At 42.2% G+C, this 16,636-nt stretch overlaps 2 protein-coding genes across 3 annotated transcripts in view; one reads left to right on the top strand and one right to left on the bottom strand.

Annotated features, from left to right (window-relative positions):
- Positions 1-3,811, bottom strand: part of RABEP1 (rabaptin, RAB GTPase binding effector protein 1) — an 84,913-nt gene extending 81,102 nt beyond the window's left edge. For both annotated transcript variants that reach the window (XM_074319646.2, XM_074319647.2), the window contains exon 1: positions 3,566-3,811. In XM_074319646.2, the coding sequence (XP_074175747.1) occupies positions 3,566-3,599 (34 nt within the window). In that variant the 5' untranslated portion in view covers positions 3,600-3,811. The remainder of the gene's footprint in view (positions 1-3,565) is intronic.
- SCIMP (SLP adaptor and CSK interacting membrane protein) overlaps positions 3,706-16,636 on the top strand; it is a 52,553-nt gene continuing 39,622 nt past the window's right edge. Inside the window, exon 1 of the mRNA XM_088801980.1 lies at positions 3,706-3,817. The gene's annotated coding sequence lies outside the window, so the exon portion shown is untranslated. The remainder of the gene's footprint in view (positions 3,818-16,636) is intronic.

Below are 16,636 nucleotides of genomic sequence, written 5' to 3'. Positions count from 1 at the left end.
AGAGTAAGCTAGCAATAGCTATTAAAATTTAAACCACTCAGAGCTCATGCCCTTTAATTCAGTAGTCTTACAGAAGTAAAAGCAAGAATACCTGAAAAATATGTAAAACAGTATCTATTCCAGCACTGCTTATAAAATAACGAAAAAAATCTAAAGCAATCTACTTGTCCATCAACAGAGAAATAGGCAAATAAATTATGCATGGCACATGCATGTGATGGAATACTCTTTAATAAGAATGAGGTAGATCTATAACAGTAAAGTGGAAAGTAGTCTATGATCTAGTAAACAAAGAGATCAGAGGGCCCTGGCATCAGATGACCTGGATTTGAATCCTGTCTCCCCCGCATGTCTTAGCTATATAACTCTAGGCACTTTTAACCTCTCCAGGCTTCAGTATCCTCATCAATAAAATAGGAACAATACAAATACGAACAATTACAATAGTACCCACCTTACTGATACGAAGATTTCCTGAGATAATGCATGCAGTGCATATAGCACACTACATGGCATGAAAATTTACACACATATAATAATTATAGCTAACATTTATTAAGTGAAATAGACAAGCTGCAGATCTATGTATGTAAAGCATGTGCACTTCAGGACAGGGGAAAAAGGTAGCATGTCTGTGTAACTACAGAAAAAAGTCAAGGACAGAAAATTTAATAGTAGTTACTTCTGGGAGATGGAAGAAGTCATACTTACATATATACGTTTTAATAGAGGGACTTTAAAAAAGACATAAAGTAAAATCAGACCAAACGTTTCTAAGATATAGTTTAACTTAGATTTTAAAATATTAAAATTTCAAATTTTTACCTTATAGTCTTTGAATTCTCATGGCAAAATGGAATAATCAGCTGAAATGTGTTTGGCTATTGAAATTACCTTTATTCTAAACAAGTAAACTAAGATACACCAAAAAAGAACAAAACTTTTTCAAAAATTTACAAAATAAGAAATGAGAGAGAATAAAGAAAATTATTCCAGTTCATCCTGTCAATTACACACAAGTCAAATTCTTTTCTTAACCTAACATATCGCCATGGAAAACAAAGATATGTCAAAAAGGAAAACAAAAAAACAAAAAAATGAATAAAAAAAAGGAAAACAATGTCAAGGTTGAGGGGATGAGTGAAAAGGGGGAAGAGATTAAGATGTACAAATTGCCAAATATAAAAACAGTCATGAGGATGTAAAGTACAGCATAGGGAATACAGTCAATAATATTTTAACAACTCTGTATGATGTCCAATGGGTACTAGACTCATCGGAGTAATCACTTCATAAGTTATATAACTGTCTAATCACTATGTTGTACATCTGAAACTAATGTAATACTGTATGTGAACTGTAATTAAAAGTAAAAAAAATTAAATTAAAAAAAGAAAACAATGTCAACATAAAAGACAACTGCTTCTCAAATGGGATAAAAGCAAAATTTTAAAAAAAGTAAGCAGTTATCCTTTGTCAGTTTAACTCAAAAGAATTCTGCAATAGTTTTTTTTTAAAAATCAGCAGGGCTAGGAAATTTGACTGTGCTTAAAGCTGAAGTGTTTTAAGAACTGATCTATATAAAGTTCAGCCAAAGAAAAATTAAACCCCCAACATGAACTTCTAAGAAGACACCGACACACAAAGCACTCAAATAAACCAAATTCTCCTTTTGTAAACAGTAGCTGTGGCTGCTCATTTACTACACTAATTGAAAATAAATACTGCAATCTATGCACACTGAATCTCATCCTAGAGTCACAAGATTTGAAAAATAGGGAATAAGCCTGTACTAAGAATAGCAAGAATAAGAGATTTCCTAAAGCTAATTTTTCCTAGCCTCTTTCAAGTGCTTAGTCACTTCTGCTTATTTACAAGAAGACCATTTCACATCTCGAAAGAGGCAGGGAATTTTGATTCCAGACTGTCATGTCACCTGAGCTGCCCTAGACATTTGTTTCCATGCAACTCAAGAGAAGGCAGCAGCCAACTAAGCATACCTACCTACCACTCCAGATCAGAACCAGAAGCCACTGGAGCTCTCTGTATTCTGCCTGTCTGCAGGAACAAAGAGGAGTTTGTGGGAAAAGCAAAGTTTTCTTCCCTGACACCAAATGCAAAAGGTGAGAATTAAAACGTAGCCTGAAAACACTCCAGTTTCCGCTCTCTGATAGCCAACCAGAAATGCCTCCCTTCTCTTCTGCTGAAAGGGAAACAGCAAGCAGATTCTTAGACAAGGTAAGGGTACTGGACACCTCTCCTCAAGTAGCTAACAAAACCTAAAACTAGAGGCTAACAGGCTTTGAAACATACTTCCAGAAAGGCAGCTAGCCTTTAAAATCTGATAACATTGTTTCAGGTTCTGCAAAAGCAAGAACAAAGAGTAAGGTTTACAGGAAAGGTTATTTTAAGAGACAACCCGACACAAAAGCAAGTTTTAAAGTGCCTACTGTGTGCCCAGCCCCATATCCCAACATTTCACTCACACTTAAAGATGCTAAGCACACACACTGATTATAGAAATACACCTGAGAGAACTTTCTCAACTAGATATGGTAGGACCTTGACAAAGATCAAGCACATTCTTTCTAAACCTAACTCCATGTTGTAAATCCTGGAAGGATGTGGTCAATCTCTGAAGCGGAGCTTAGTCCCCTTCCCAGAAGGTCAGGAAGGACTCTGACAACCAATTTAAGATTACTTAGGATGGGGCCCTTTTTCCTTCCAAGAATATAAATGCTACAAAAGACACGTTTCCTCCACTTCAGCATTATCAAACACCATCCTTTTCATTATTCCCAAATAATGGTACTAATGATACTATGATACTAAAAGTTTACATACATACATGTTGCCATCTTTACAGATAAACTATAAAGGCACAAAGTAACTTCTTTTCGTAAGCGAGAATACTTTAGTTCAAAGAGGCTAAAAAAACCTGCCCAGAGCTCGTTAGTGAAGGATCCAGGTCCCTTAGACTCCCAGGCCCCAGCACTTACCATGAAGCCACACTGCCTCTCAAAGAACTAAATCCAGTTACTGATCCCAACTAGTTTTGTCACAAAACTGGGTGCAGAGCTGTCTGTAGCATGGATCGGGTCGGGGGAGGCGGGGGGGGAGGGGACGGGGGGGCGGGCGGGGTTGGTGGGTTGGGCACACCACCACTATCGAAGCAATTTTTTTTTCCTTCAACGAATACAGCACATGTTCCCCATTTCCACCCTCCCCACGGGCAGAACCCACGTGCCAGTCCCACCGCCACCCATCGCAGCTCCCTCTCCACGCTCCCCAGCTGCAGCCAGGTCCCGGTAGCCTCCCCACGCCCTTCCCTCCGCCTCCCGCCAGCGCAGCCGCCGGCGCCTCCCGCCCCCTCCCCAGCGACGGCCGCCCAGGCCCCCGCGCCGCCCTCGCGCGCAGCAGGCGCCGGAACCCGCGCGCTCCCGCCTCCGCCCGGCGGGGTCACCCCCGGGGCCTGCGCGTGCCCTTCCCGCCGCCCAGAGGTCCCCCCGCGACGCCGGCGCCGGGAAGGCCGCGCCCGCCGCGCCTGCCATGGTGGGCGCCTCACCGTCAGGCTGAGAAGCCGGGCCCGGCTGCGCCATGGCCAGGCGGCGGGCCTCGGGGAGCGGGGATGGACGGGGAAGCGGCGACCCGGGCTCCCGCGGGCTCAGCTGGCGGAGGAGGCGTCGACGGAGCCGCCGCCGCCGCCGCCCAGGGAGGAACCGCTAAGGCTGGAGCCGCCGGCGCCGCCACAGCCGCGGGCAGAGACGGACCCGAACGCCGACCTCCGCCTCCTCATCCTGACAGCGGGAAATAAGCGGTGCGCAGGCGCGTGGGGGGGGCGGGGCGGACGGAGCGGCACGTGACGTCGCCCTGAAGGGGGCGGGGCTTCACGCTGGGTCAGTGAGCGGGTGGATGGGGAGGCTCGGGACGCCGCGCAGCTGGCTCCTGGACCGCGTTAGAATGAATTGGGGCGGAGAGGGCTAGAAGGGCGTGGAGGAGGGACGGCGGCAGGTAAAGCCCGGCAGTTTAGAGCGACCGCTTCCGTCCCTTCGTCCCAGCACAAAGGCAAAGAAAAAAATACTACAAAGACGAGAGAGGAGGCCGGTTGGTGAAGTGAGTGCAGATCCAGCGTCTACACTTCTAGCTGTGTGACCTTGGGCGAGTCACTTAACCTCTTTAAGCCTCACAGCATGATGGCTAAGATGACTTTAAATGAGGTAAAATGTGAGGAACTGTTTCGGATTTACTTTCCATAAGCACCAACGTGCTATGTGACTTAGGTGGCAGGCACTGTGCTAAATGCTAGAGATAGATCCAGACACGGTGCCTGCATTCAGGAGCGAGAGGAGAGATGATAAACAGACAGTACTGCCCTTAACCTGGGCAAGAGAGTCTACCTTAGGCCCCGTAGTTAGAGGCTCCGCTCTAGCCCCTTTCTGGCCACACTCCTCTCACGGGGTGATTCCACAGGTCCAGGGAACATACCAACCTTGTGCCAAGTTCTGGGAAGCCCGGACCCCTGAATTCCTTCCCCAAATGGCTCGAGGCTGTGGCCTCTTCCCCAGGTACATTCTCTCTACGACAGAGGACATCCCTAAAAGTAGCTAAGGGGCAGCTGTGTTTGGCGTAGGTGGCACAGCATTTGGACATTTGAGCCGCTGTGTCCACAGACCCCTAGTGCAGGACAGAGGTGGGAAAAGAAGACAGGTGAGCTATACGCCAACAGTGCCTTCCCGTCACCACCTCATTCAAGTTCATAAATCTGAGGAATCCAGGAATTCTAAATTTGAATCTGCATCATTAAAGATGTGTATTTGTCCAAGCAGAATAGAATATACTAAGGTTACCAGTTAATTGGAGTGATTTATAATTTTAAATAATTAGGTAGCCATGCGGCATCTACTTTTGCCCTAAATCTTGCTAACATCAGGGGAGGGCCTATATCCAGACCTGAGTTTTTGAGCAGTTAATATCCTCGAATGGCTGATGTGCCTTTGGGAGAGCAAGCAGGGTCATTCCCCCCACGCTCACCTCTCCATAAATGACTTTCCTGAGTGGGCAAATCTGTGCTTGGCTGGGAGACCTTTGTCCAGAATAAGGCAGCCCAGTGCATCCTCTGTCTTGTGATGACTAATGCGAGGCAGTGGCCGTAAAGATAGCTGATATGGATGCTCTCTACAGAAAGGGCTCCTTCCAGTGAGTGAGAGACACGTTCACTGCCATTGATAAGCTGGGGCTTGAAGCCAAACCCTCAAGATCATCAGTCAGAAATGGTCAGGCTGCTGGTTTGGACACCTAGAACTCCCCATACGAAGGAGGTGGTTAAAACACAATTTTCAAATCAGGAGATGTAAGAGTTATGTATATTTTCATATTTTTAGGTAAACCCTAAACCCAGCAATTCCACCCCGCAGTATATATTTAAAGAAAACTAATGTGTGCTCAAAGCCTTTATTAAGTGTAAAAGAGATGATTTTTATGTTCTAAAGGAAATTAGGAGCTAAGATTTAAACACATGAAATAATTACTTATCAATTACATGGCACATTGTGCACAAAATTATTCATAGTGGCAAAATACAACAAATACATAAATAACCCAAATATTTATTAACAATAGGACAGATAAATTTTAAAATATTCATACAATGGAATACTTTACAGCAATGAAAATGAACAAACTACAGCTACATAGTCAACAGAGATGAATCTCACAAACAATTTTGAGAGAAAGAAACAAATTATAAAATACAGCGTGATTCCATTTATATAAAGTTCCAAAACGGGCAAAACTAAACATTATGCACACATAGTTGGTAAATTGTAAAGATAGGAACAGAACCAGTATCACAGAAGGTATGACAGTGGTCCCTGGACCAGGGAAGGAGCGGCATGCGATTAAGGAGGGCGCATAAAAGCCTACCTTCTCGGGTGCTGACAATGTGATATTTCTTAACATGGGTCCATTTAAACTAATTATAAATCTGGGAAGCACAAACTTTGACGTAGTTTAGTGATAAAGATTTGGGAGTGCTTATGGGCACTGGACTTATCAGGGAGACCACTTCATAGACTGTGTAGATGCCTGACCACTGTGCTCTACACCTGAAGCTGAATTAGCACAATATTGACTTGGGGGGTGGGCTATCACTTTATGAGGGGTTTAAGTGTCTAACTAGTACATTGCTTTGTACACCTGAAACTAATAAAAAATAAATTAAAAAAAAGATTTTGGAGTGCTTGCTGATTACAAGCTTAAAATGAGCAAATTCGATGCAACTGCTGGAAAGCGCTCGAGTTGTGATTCATTACTATAGCCGCACAGTGTAGATTATAGGAGGTGATACCTCCCCTGCACTTTGCCCTGATTAGGACACATCAGCAGTGTTGTGTTTGTTCTAGGCACCATTATTTGTGAGGAGACACTGACCAGCTGGAGTGGGTGGAGCCCCAAGGAGTGAAACTTACTCTGTGCAAAGTACATGGAGATATCAGAGAAAGTTAGTCTGGGAGAGAAAAGATGACTTGGGCCGTGAAGACTCTCCCCAAACCCTGGAGGACAAAGGGTACAAATGTACTGTATGCCCAGAGATTGCAGCAAGACAGTCTTCAACTCAATCTAAAGAACTTTTTCTCAGTCAGAATTAACCAGAGAGAGAAGTGGCTTCCTTTTGGAGAGTGAGCTCCCTGTCACTGCAAGTATGAAAGTAGAGATGGCTGGCAATTGGTCAGAGGTGCTATAGAAGGGATTCCTGCTACATTTGGGAGATTAGACTAGACCATCTTTACAGCCCTTTTTAATTTAGTATTCTGTAATGACAGTAATAAGTTTGCTGCATTTTAAAATTTACTACGTGCTTTCCTGTATATAGTATTATTTCGTTTAACTCCTCACAGCAACCCAAAAGTTGTACAATAGGCACCGAGTAGATAAACCAAATTTTCCTGGATAAGTTCCATTTCAAAATTCTATCCTGTGGTTTCTGTAAGTACAGACATGGCTATCAGACCGGGTGTCTCAACTTGGGGTTCAGCTGATAGCACTCAGTAGTGTTGGGGTTCTCTCTCTAGGACCCAAATTCTCAATGGCAGGAAAGGACCAGGGAGTAGGGTGAGGGTCCCATACTTCTCTGGCTTTCAACAGGGACAGCTTCAGGGAAGGTTATGGGGGAAGAACAAGAATCAGGACTCTCCCTCAGGGGCCTGGTCTGCTTTTAGGCACATGGCGACTTGGAAAGTCCCAACCTGGGTGCTGGCTTCCTCGATAAGGGTTCCCAGGAAGAGCCCATCAGGGACAGACACCATTATGTCCTCAGTCATAATACCCCAGCCTGATCCCTCTCTTGCCAGTTATCCCCTCGTCCATTTTGCCACGAGCAGCTACTTTCCCCTCCTGGGACTTGAAATGGGAAGACAGTGATTAGTGAGCATTGCTCCAATGCATCCTCGCCCTATTCCTCTCCCAAGTGAGAAGTATACGGAAGAGTACCCAAAACTGAAGGATGACTTCTTTCCCATACTCGCACAAGTTGCAGGTTGATGTCCAGGGAAGGACTCCAAGCTTTGAATCGGAAGACCTGGAAATCCTGACACAGATTAGCTGTTGACTCAGAATACATTATTTAATTTCTTTGCGCTCTTGTTTACTTATCTCTAAAATGAGGATAATAGACCAGTCTCATGGCACATCAGGAGAACTAAAGGGATAAAGGACCTAGCCCCTAACACATAGTAGTTAATCTACAAATGTCTGCTTCCTCCTCTCCTTCTCTTCTTTCCTTCCTCTTTTCCTACATCAGTAGTTTCCATCCTGGGGAAGACAGACCCTTGCACCTTAGAAGTCAGTCTATGAAAGTATTCCCAGAGATCCAGAGTAGAAATTTCCAATATTCCCAAAGCCTAACGGAACTGTTCCATTTACACTAGATAAGGCCCCAAGGCTAAAATGTCAAGTTTCTTTGCTTTGGACAGAAATTATATCACAGAGCTTATCTCATGCTGATTAGAAGTTCTTATTCCAGTTCTATATTTGCTGTTGATTAATAATACAAAGAAGGACCCATTATTACTTAAATATGTAGTTTGCTAGATAGACAAGTATCTTTACATCTGGTGGGTTCTCCCTTCTGTCAGAATCCCCCTCTTATATAACGTCAACCACACAGTGGCATTATTGCCTGGAAATAAAAATCACTGACATTTACTAGTGTGCACCATTGTGCCAGGCACTGGGCAAAGTATTTTACGCTTGTATTGACTCATTTAATCCTCCTAAGAACCTTATGATGGGGAAATGGGGGGGAGGAATGTCGTCAACACATTTTACTGATGATGAGACTAAAGAGGTTAAATAACTCATCCAGGGTCACAGAGCTAGTAAGTGATAGAGCTGGAAGTCACACCCAGGTGGGTCCAGTGCCCATGTGTAACTCCCATGCTACGTTTGTTGCCAACTATCTATGTGTCTCTTTCTCCCATTGGGGTAAGGTGTCAATTCCAAGAAAATAGAGATAGCCATTCATTTCTAATATTGTATGTCTAATGCCTAACATAAGATGTGCTCAATAAATACTTATTGAATGAATAAATGGATGGATGGATGAACAAATGAATAACACTAGGAATATAAGGAGCAAATAATAAGGAATCCTTGGTGGTGAGAAGATCTACAATCTGCAGATTAAATCTGTGTGATTTAATTCTATTTGGTCACCATTCACCTGCCTTTCACTTCTCATTGGATTACAGACCAGAATTTTAACCGTTACTGCTACTAATAATACCTGCCATTTAACCCAGCACCTACTACAATGCTAGAGATTTTTACCTGTGTTATCTCCACGATCCTCATCACAAGTCTTTGAAGTAGGTTCCACTTAATATCCCAGAGCTCAGAGGTTAAATGACTTGCCAAAGTCACACAGTGAAAGGAAGAACCAGAATTCAAATCCAACTTTCACTCCAAAGTGTATATTTTTTTTGCTGTCACTTCCTTGCCAATACTGGCTTTTATCAATCTTCTTTATGTCTGTCAATCTGATGGGTAAAATATTATATATTAATGTCATTTTAATAAGCATTTCCCTGAATATCAGTGAGGTTAGAAATCTTTCCATAATTTTATTAGCTGTTTGTATTTTTTCTACAGTGAATTTTATTTATCTTTTGCCCATTTGTCACTTGTTGCCTTTTATTATTGATTTGTAGGAACTCTTAACATATTTTGGATATCAACCTTTTGTATGTTATATACGGTGTATTTTCTTCCAGTTTGTTATTTGTTTTTTAATTTTAATAATACTAGTAGTATTACGTGTTTACAGAAGTTTTACATTTTGATTGCCAACTTATCTATCCTTTCATAGTTTCTGAATTTTTATCTTGTCCAAGAGGCCTTTCTCATTCCCAAATTCATAAATGTATTCTCAATAGTTTTCCCAATATTTGTATAGTTTTGCTTTTTCATTTTAGCTTTTTAATCTACTAGGAATAACTTTTTATATGGCATGAGGTAGGGAAACTAACTTTATTTTTTTCAGATGGTTAGGCAATTGTCCCCAAATGATTATTTCCCCACTGATTTGAAATGCCACCTTTATTATTGATACATTTTTATAAATATATTAATGAATTGCTTTGTTGCAAGAGAAAAAGAAAACACTCATACTGGTTTTTAAAAAGAAGGTGAATTTGTTTGCTCGTATTACTGAGATGGCCAGAACAGCAACTGGTTTGGGGAGAGGCTTTGAATAAAATCAACTAGAGCAATAGAAGGTGGGGATGGAGTTTCTTTGTCTGAGACCTGAGTGGGAAGATGGAGGCAGTCACAGGAAGATGTGGAAGGGAAGAATATTCATGCAAAAAGAGAAGAAACTTGTAAAACTCCTGAGAATGTGTGTATAACAAGCTTAGCATGTTCAAGAGACAAAAGAAAGCCATGATAACTAGAGCAGGGAGAATGAGGGCCAGAGTAGTGGGAAACAATTAGAGAGTAGGCAAGGGTCAAATCCTGTAAGACATTGAAGCCGCAAAGAATTGAATTCTATTCTATTTTATTCCATCTACCATGGGTAGCCATTGAGAGTTTTAAACAGAAGAGCCATATTATTTGATTTACACTTTTAAAGAGAGCACCCTAGTCACTATTTGGAAAATGGATTGTGGGGTTGGGGAAAGGTAAAGAGAAAGTGGAGAGGCCAGTTAGGAGGTGCTGCCATAGTCAGGGAGATAAATGATGGTGGTTTGGTCCAGGGTTATACCAGAGGAGATACAAAAAAAAAAAAAAAAGATCAGGTGTTTGGGTATAATTTTTTTTTTATTGGGGAATATTGAGGAACACTGTGTTTTTCCAGGACCCATCAGCTCCAAGTCAGGTCGTTGTTTTTAATCTAGTTGTGGAGGGCGCAGCTCACTGGCCCATGTGGGAATCGAACTGGCAACTTTGGTGTTATGAGCACTGCGCTCTAACCAACTGAGCCAACCGGCTGCCCAGGTACAATTTTTTAAGATGCACATTTGCTGAGGGGGAAAAACAAAGAGTCCTGTTTTTGCCATGGTGTGTCTAAGAGCCTATTGGGTATCTAAGTGAAAATGTCAAATAGATCGTTGGATATACAGATTTGGAGCTCAGGTATGGCATGTGGTTTGGGAGTCAGCAGTTTAGATGATATTTATAGTCAGCAGCTAGAGTATGTCTATATATGTATGTATGTATATATATGAGAGAAATTTGTGTGTGTGTGTGTGTGTGTGTGTGTGTGTGTGTGTAAGACCAAAAACCTGATGGAAAAATGGGCAAAAGACAGCAGTTGATTTAAAAAGGCATCAGAAGTTCTTTAAACTCAAGATGCTCAACCTCACTCAAAAAAGAATTCAAATTGAAACTACACTGAGATATTGTTTCTCACCCATTGATTGACAAAAATTCAAAAGGTTAACAACCTACTCTATTAGTGGGCTGTGAGGAAAATAGGCACTCTCTCTTACATTGCTGTTGGAAGCACAAAACAGAACACTATAGAAGGAAAGTTTGGCAATATTTAATGAAATTATATATTCATATGCATTTACCCTTGACCCAGTAACCTCTTTTATAGGAAGTTACCCTGAGGCTATATCTGCAAAAATATGAAACAACAAATACACAAGGTTATTAATTGTGGCATTATTTTTAATAGCAAAACGTGAAAAACAACCCAAATACAACCTACATAGGAAACTTGTTGAATAATATATGGTACAGCTAAATAATTGAATACTATGTAGCCATAAAAAGAATGAAGAGGAGTTCTGTGTACTAATTTGAAGTGAATACCAAGATACACTGTTAAGGGGGAAAAAGCAGAGTTCAAAAAGTACATATACTATGCTACGTTTTGTTAAGAAAAAATGGGGGAATTAACCTATATATCCTGTATTTCCTACTTTTTTATTACAGCTTTATTGAGATATAATTCAAATAACAAAAAATTCACCCTTTTAAGGTATACGTGTCAGTGGTTTTTAGTAGGGTTTCCATGCAGGAATTGCCGCCCATTCTCAGAAATTTGTTTTCTTTCCCGTTCCCGAATCCCAAGATATAAACTGTTTTCCGTTCTCCACGATGAATCATGTCCGCAAAGTGACAGCCGATACTACCAATCACCCGGGTTCAAGGAGCCGATTTTCCTGATTTCCCGACCAACTTTTCTCAGGATTTGGGAATGGAAAAGTGAAGAAATTCCTGAGAACGGGCAGGAATTCCCACCCGGAAACTCTAGCAACAAATAGGAAAAATGTCGGAGAAATACATTGTGAGTAGTACGTTTATTTCCCATTGTGGGTATTACTGGGTTCGAGGAGCGGATTTTCCCGATTTCCCAACCAACTTTTCTCAGGATTTGGGAACAGGAAAGCAAAAAAAAATTCCTGAGAATGGCAGGAATTCCCGCCTGGAAACCTTGGTTTTTAGTATATTTATTAAGGTAAGCAACCATCACCACAATCAATTTTAGAACATTTTCATCAACACAAAAAGAAACGCTGGGCCGGCCTGGTGGCTCAAGTGATTGGAGCACCATGTTCCTAACACCTGAGGTCACTGGTTCGATTCCCACATGGGCCAATGAGCTGTGCCCTCTACAGCTAAGATTGTGAACAACAGCTCTCCCTGGAGCTGGGCTGCTGTGGGCTGCCAGGAGCGGCCAGTGGCCAGCATGAGTGGCCGGCAGCCAGCTTGAGCTGCTGTGTGCTGCCTCGGGCTGCTGTGTGCTGCTGTGGGCTACTGTGTGCTGGCTTGAGTGACCAGTGGCCAACGTAAGTGGCCAACAGCCAGGATGAGCAGCCAGCAGCCAGCGAGAGCTACCATGAGCTGCTGTGAGCAGCCGTCTGACAACCAGCGACCAACTGCCTCAGCCGGGGGGAGCGCAAGGCTCATAATACCAGCATGGGCCAGGGAGCTGTGTCCTACACAACTAGACTGAGAAACAACAGCTTGAACCGGAGTGGAGGGCGGGGAGGAAGAAGAAGCGGGGAAAAATATTTTCCGTTAGTCCATAGCAATACTAAAATGAAAAAGAGAACTAGAAATGAAAAACTCTTCTTTATAGGAGAATGCCAGTTTAATAATCATAGAAGGAATGATAGAATAAAAGAAAATAAATATTCTGCAATTCCCCAGTGTGACAGTTGGTTCAGGCAAGGATTGTCGATGGATCCTTGATTGATTTTCAATGGATCATCAATCCGAAACTATTGCTTAAAATATTTTGGGGCAATAGAACATTCACAAGATCTTCAAGTATCACCCCACAGATTACTTACTAATTACCAAGGTGGAAATGTAGCTTTACAATAGAGAGATCCTGTAGCCTCCAACTTCAGGTGATCACACTTAGGGACCACCAAGAGGGACAGTTTGACAGGAAGGGCCTCCTGATGAGATTCACTAACAAGCCACAATAGCACCTGTGTAGTTTTCTCACCAAAAACTATTGAACCTGACTCTAATCATAAGTAAACAATCAGATACATCCAGACTAGGGTTTCTTGACCTCAGTACTACTGAAACTTTGGGCTGGATAACTTTTGTCGTGGCAAGTGTTCTGTGCACTATAGGATGTTTTAGAAGCATTCCTGGCCTCTACCCACTCACTACATGTCAGTAGCACCTTGCTATAGAGTAAATGTTTGTGTCCCCCCAAGATTCGTATGTTGAAATCCTAATCTCCAAGGTAATAATAGTATTTAGAGGTGGGGCCTTTGGGAGGCAATTAGGTCATAAGGGCAGAACAGCTTTCATGAATGGGATTAGTGTCCTTATAAAAGACGCCCAAAAAAGCTCCCTCCTACCTTTCACCATTTTAGATTATAGCAAAAAGACAGCCAGCAGGTTCTCACCAGACACTAAGCCTGCTGATACCTTGATCTTGGACTTCCCAGCCTCCTAAACGGTAAGAAGTAAATTTCTGTTGTTTCTAAGCTACCCACTCTATGGTGCTTTGTTATAGCAGCCATAAAGGACTAAGGCATACCTCCCAAGTTATGACAACCAAAAAAGTCTCCTGCCATTGCTAAATGTTCCCTAAGGGGCAAAATCACCCCCAGTTGAGAATCACTGATCTAGAATGCATTCTATAATAGGGAGCTCTTCTAAAAAAATCAATTTTGTAGAGAAAAAAAAGGCAGGCAGGCATTGTCTGTTTTGCAATAAAACAGACTAGAGATGTAATGACCAAATGTAATAGGTAAATCTTGATTGGATCTTGGATTTAAAGGAAAAACTTTTACAAAAGTAATATTTTGGAGATTTGGGGAAATTTGAATATGTACTACATATTAGATGACATTAACTTATTGTTAATTTTCTTAGATATAATAACCATATTATAGTTACTTAGGAAAATCTTTATTCCAATTTTGGGATATATATGCTAAAATATTTAAGAGATAAGTGTTATGTTGATTGAAACTTGCTTTCAAATGTTTCAGCAAAAAATTAAGTGAACGGGGATGCAGGAGAGGTGAGGGACAGAGGAAGAGTGTGCACACAAACGCTGGCTAAATGTTAACAACTGATGACTTTCATGGAAGAGTATTTGGGTGTTACTATTCTTCCAACTTTGAGTAAGTTTAAAATTTTTCAAAATAAGAAGTTGAGGGGAAATACAATAAAATTTGTGGAGAAAAAAATTAGGTAAAGAGGCTGAAAATCACTGAGGGAGAGACTGTAGGTAGAACAGAAGACTATTAAGGACAGAGTGCTGGGAAAGCACAATAGGTTGAGAAAGAGGAGAAAAACCAGGGGAGTGGGACATCCTGGAAGCTCAAGAAGAAAGTGTTTCATAGAGGAGAGTGTCCAACAGTATCAAATGCTGCTTAGAAGTTCAGTGAGATGCCAAGAGAAAAATCAAACAAAAATTGGATTTGGCAAGATATAGGTCATTGGTGACCTTGATAAAATACCAGGGATGAAAAAAAAAAAAATCTGTACAAGTGGACACTTTGGTCAACATTGCTAAAGCAATAGTTCCCCATAATCAGAAGTGTCTGGACGCTGATGATAACCACTTTGAGCACCTCTTGTAATTGCAGAAGTCAAACGTGACTTGTATTCATCTTTTGTTATCGGTATATATGGAGTATTACAATTTTAACACAGTTTTCCTTTCTTAAAATGTGTACACATTTTTTTGGCACCCTCTGTAGTGAGGACAAGAGCCTGATTGAAACAATTTATGGAAAAGTTGGAGATGAGGAAGAGTGACAGCAAGAATGGACAATTTGGCCGGCCGGGTGGCTCAGGTGGTTGGAGCGCTGTGCTCCTAATGCCGGGTTCGATTCCCACATGGGCCAGTGAGCTGTACCCTTTACAGCTAAGATTGTGAAACAACACCAGCTCCCTGGAGCTGGGCTGCTGTGAGCAGCTGGAGGACGGCATGAACTGCTGTGTGCTGCTGCTGTGGGCTACCGTGTGCTGCCAGGAGCGGCCGGTGGCCAGCATGAGTGGCCAGCAGCCAGCGTGAGTGGCTGGCAGCTGCCGAGAGCTGCTGTGAGCGTCTGACCAACAACCTGTGACCAATTGCTTGGGGGGAGCGGGGAGGGGGGCGGGGGGAGGCGGGGGGGGGGGGCGGGCGGGGAGAACAAGGCTCACAATACCAGCATGAGCCAGGGAGCTGAGTCCTACACAACTAGACTGAGAAACAACGGCTTGAACTGGAGTGGGGGTGCGAGGGAGGCAGAAGAAGGAGAAAAAAAAAAAAAGAATGGACAATTCTACCATGTTTCCCCGAAAATAAGACCTAGCTGGACAATCAGCTCTAATGCGTCTTTTAGAGCAAAAATTAATATAAGACCCGGTTTATATTATATTTTATTATATTATATTATTACATAAGACCCAGTCTTATAGTAAAATAAAACCGGTCTTATATTAATTTTTGCTCCAAAAGATGCATTAGAGTTGATTGTCCATCTAGGTCTTGTTTTCAGGGAAACATGGTAATAAGGTTTGTTTGGGAAAGAGAACAGGGAAATGAGGCCAAGAGTTGGAAGGGGACATGGGCTTGTTTGCATTTTTGAAGATGAGTCATCTGATGATATGTTTACATATCAGTGAAATGATCCAGTAGAATGTGAAAGAAGGGAGATTGCAGGAGTGAAGTCTTGGAGTAGGAGAGGGGATGGGATCCACTTGGAAGGGTGTGATTGGTGGAAAGAGGAGATAGATAGAGCTCCTCGGAAGGCATCTGTTTTCTTAAGGGATCACTAAATGGAGGAGGAGAGAGAGATGTTGGAGATTTCAAGAGAGAGAAATACGAAATAGTATCACAGAAAGTAGAAAAATGAGTTTACTAAGAAAGTGGAGAATAGCCTGGCAGTGTTGCCAGCTCATTTTAAACTTGTGGCCATAAATTGAAAGTGAGTTCAATCAGTGTGATGAGATGATTTTTTCTCTCACAACATTCACTTTTCAGTCACAGGTGCAGAGTAAGAGGATAGTTGGGGTTAACAAGTTATAATGGACTTTTATGACTTTTATTGGCCGCTCAGAATTGAACCCCTTCCCTATGTATTGGAACTCCTTTCCTATATTTCCTATATTTGGAACTCCTTTCCCCACCTTTACAATCTTGGTGAATGGCATAACCCTCTCACCATAGAAGCTAAAACTGCCAGATGCTCACTTTCCCAGTGTCCTTTGCCGCTAGGACTGAGCAAACGACCTAGATGCAGCCAGTCAAATGCACAGTCCTGAAGTTTCCATCGGGAGCTAAGGAATGAACAGAGACAAGGGAGCATCATCACTAACAGGAGTGGAGATGGTGACGGCAACATCCAGTTTCTGGTATCAGCAGTGGCAGCAATGCCAGTGGTAGCCTCCAGTTGCAAAGCCATTGTCAGTGTCCCTACAGCATCCACCCCTCTGGGATGGCAGCGGAAAACGTCCTCACAACACTGGTTCTGTGCCATAATTTTGGTTGTGGTTCTCACTGCACAACCTCAAACCTGGCTCTCCAGCTGTCCCAGCAATTCTTTGAGGCAACCAATGTCTATGCAATGCAAATAACTTCATTTATAAAACGGTACATTAATTATCACAAAACCATTGAATTCATTTACAGATTAAGTGAGCAAATTTAATTTCCTATAACAAGTGT

This window comes from Rhinolophus sinicus, chromosome 12, assembly GCF_057876585.1.
Source record: "Rhinolophus sinicus isolate RSI-liver-muscle chromosome 12, RSI-T2T, whole genome shotgun sequence".
Lineage (NCBI taxonomy): Eukaryota > Metazoa > Chordata > Mammalia > Chiroptera > Rhinolophidae > Rhinolophus > Rhinolophus sinicus.
The sequence above is the reverse complement of the archived record's forward strand: the minus strand, read 5'-3'. Positions and strand labels throughout refer to the sequence as shown.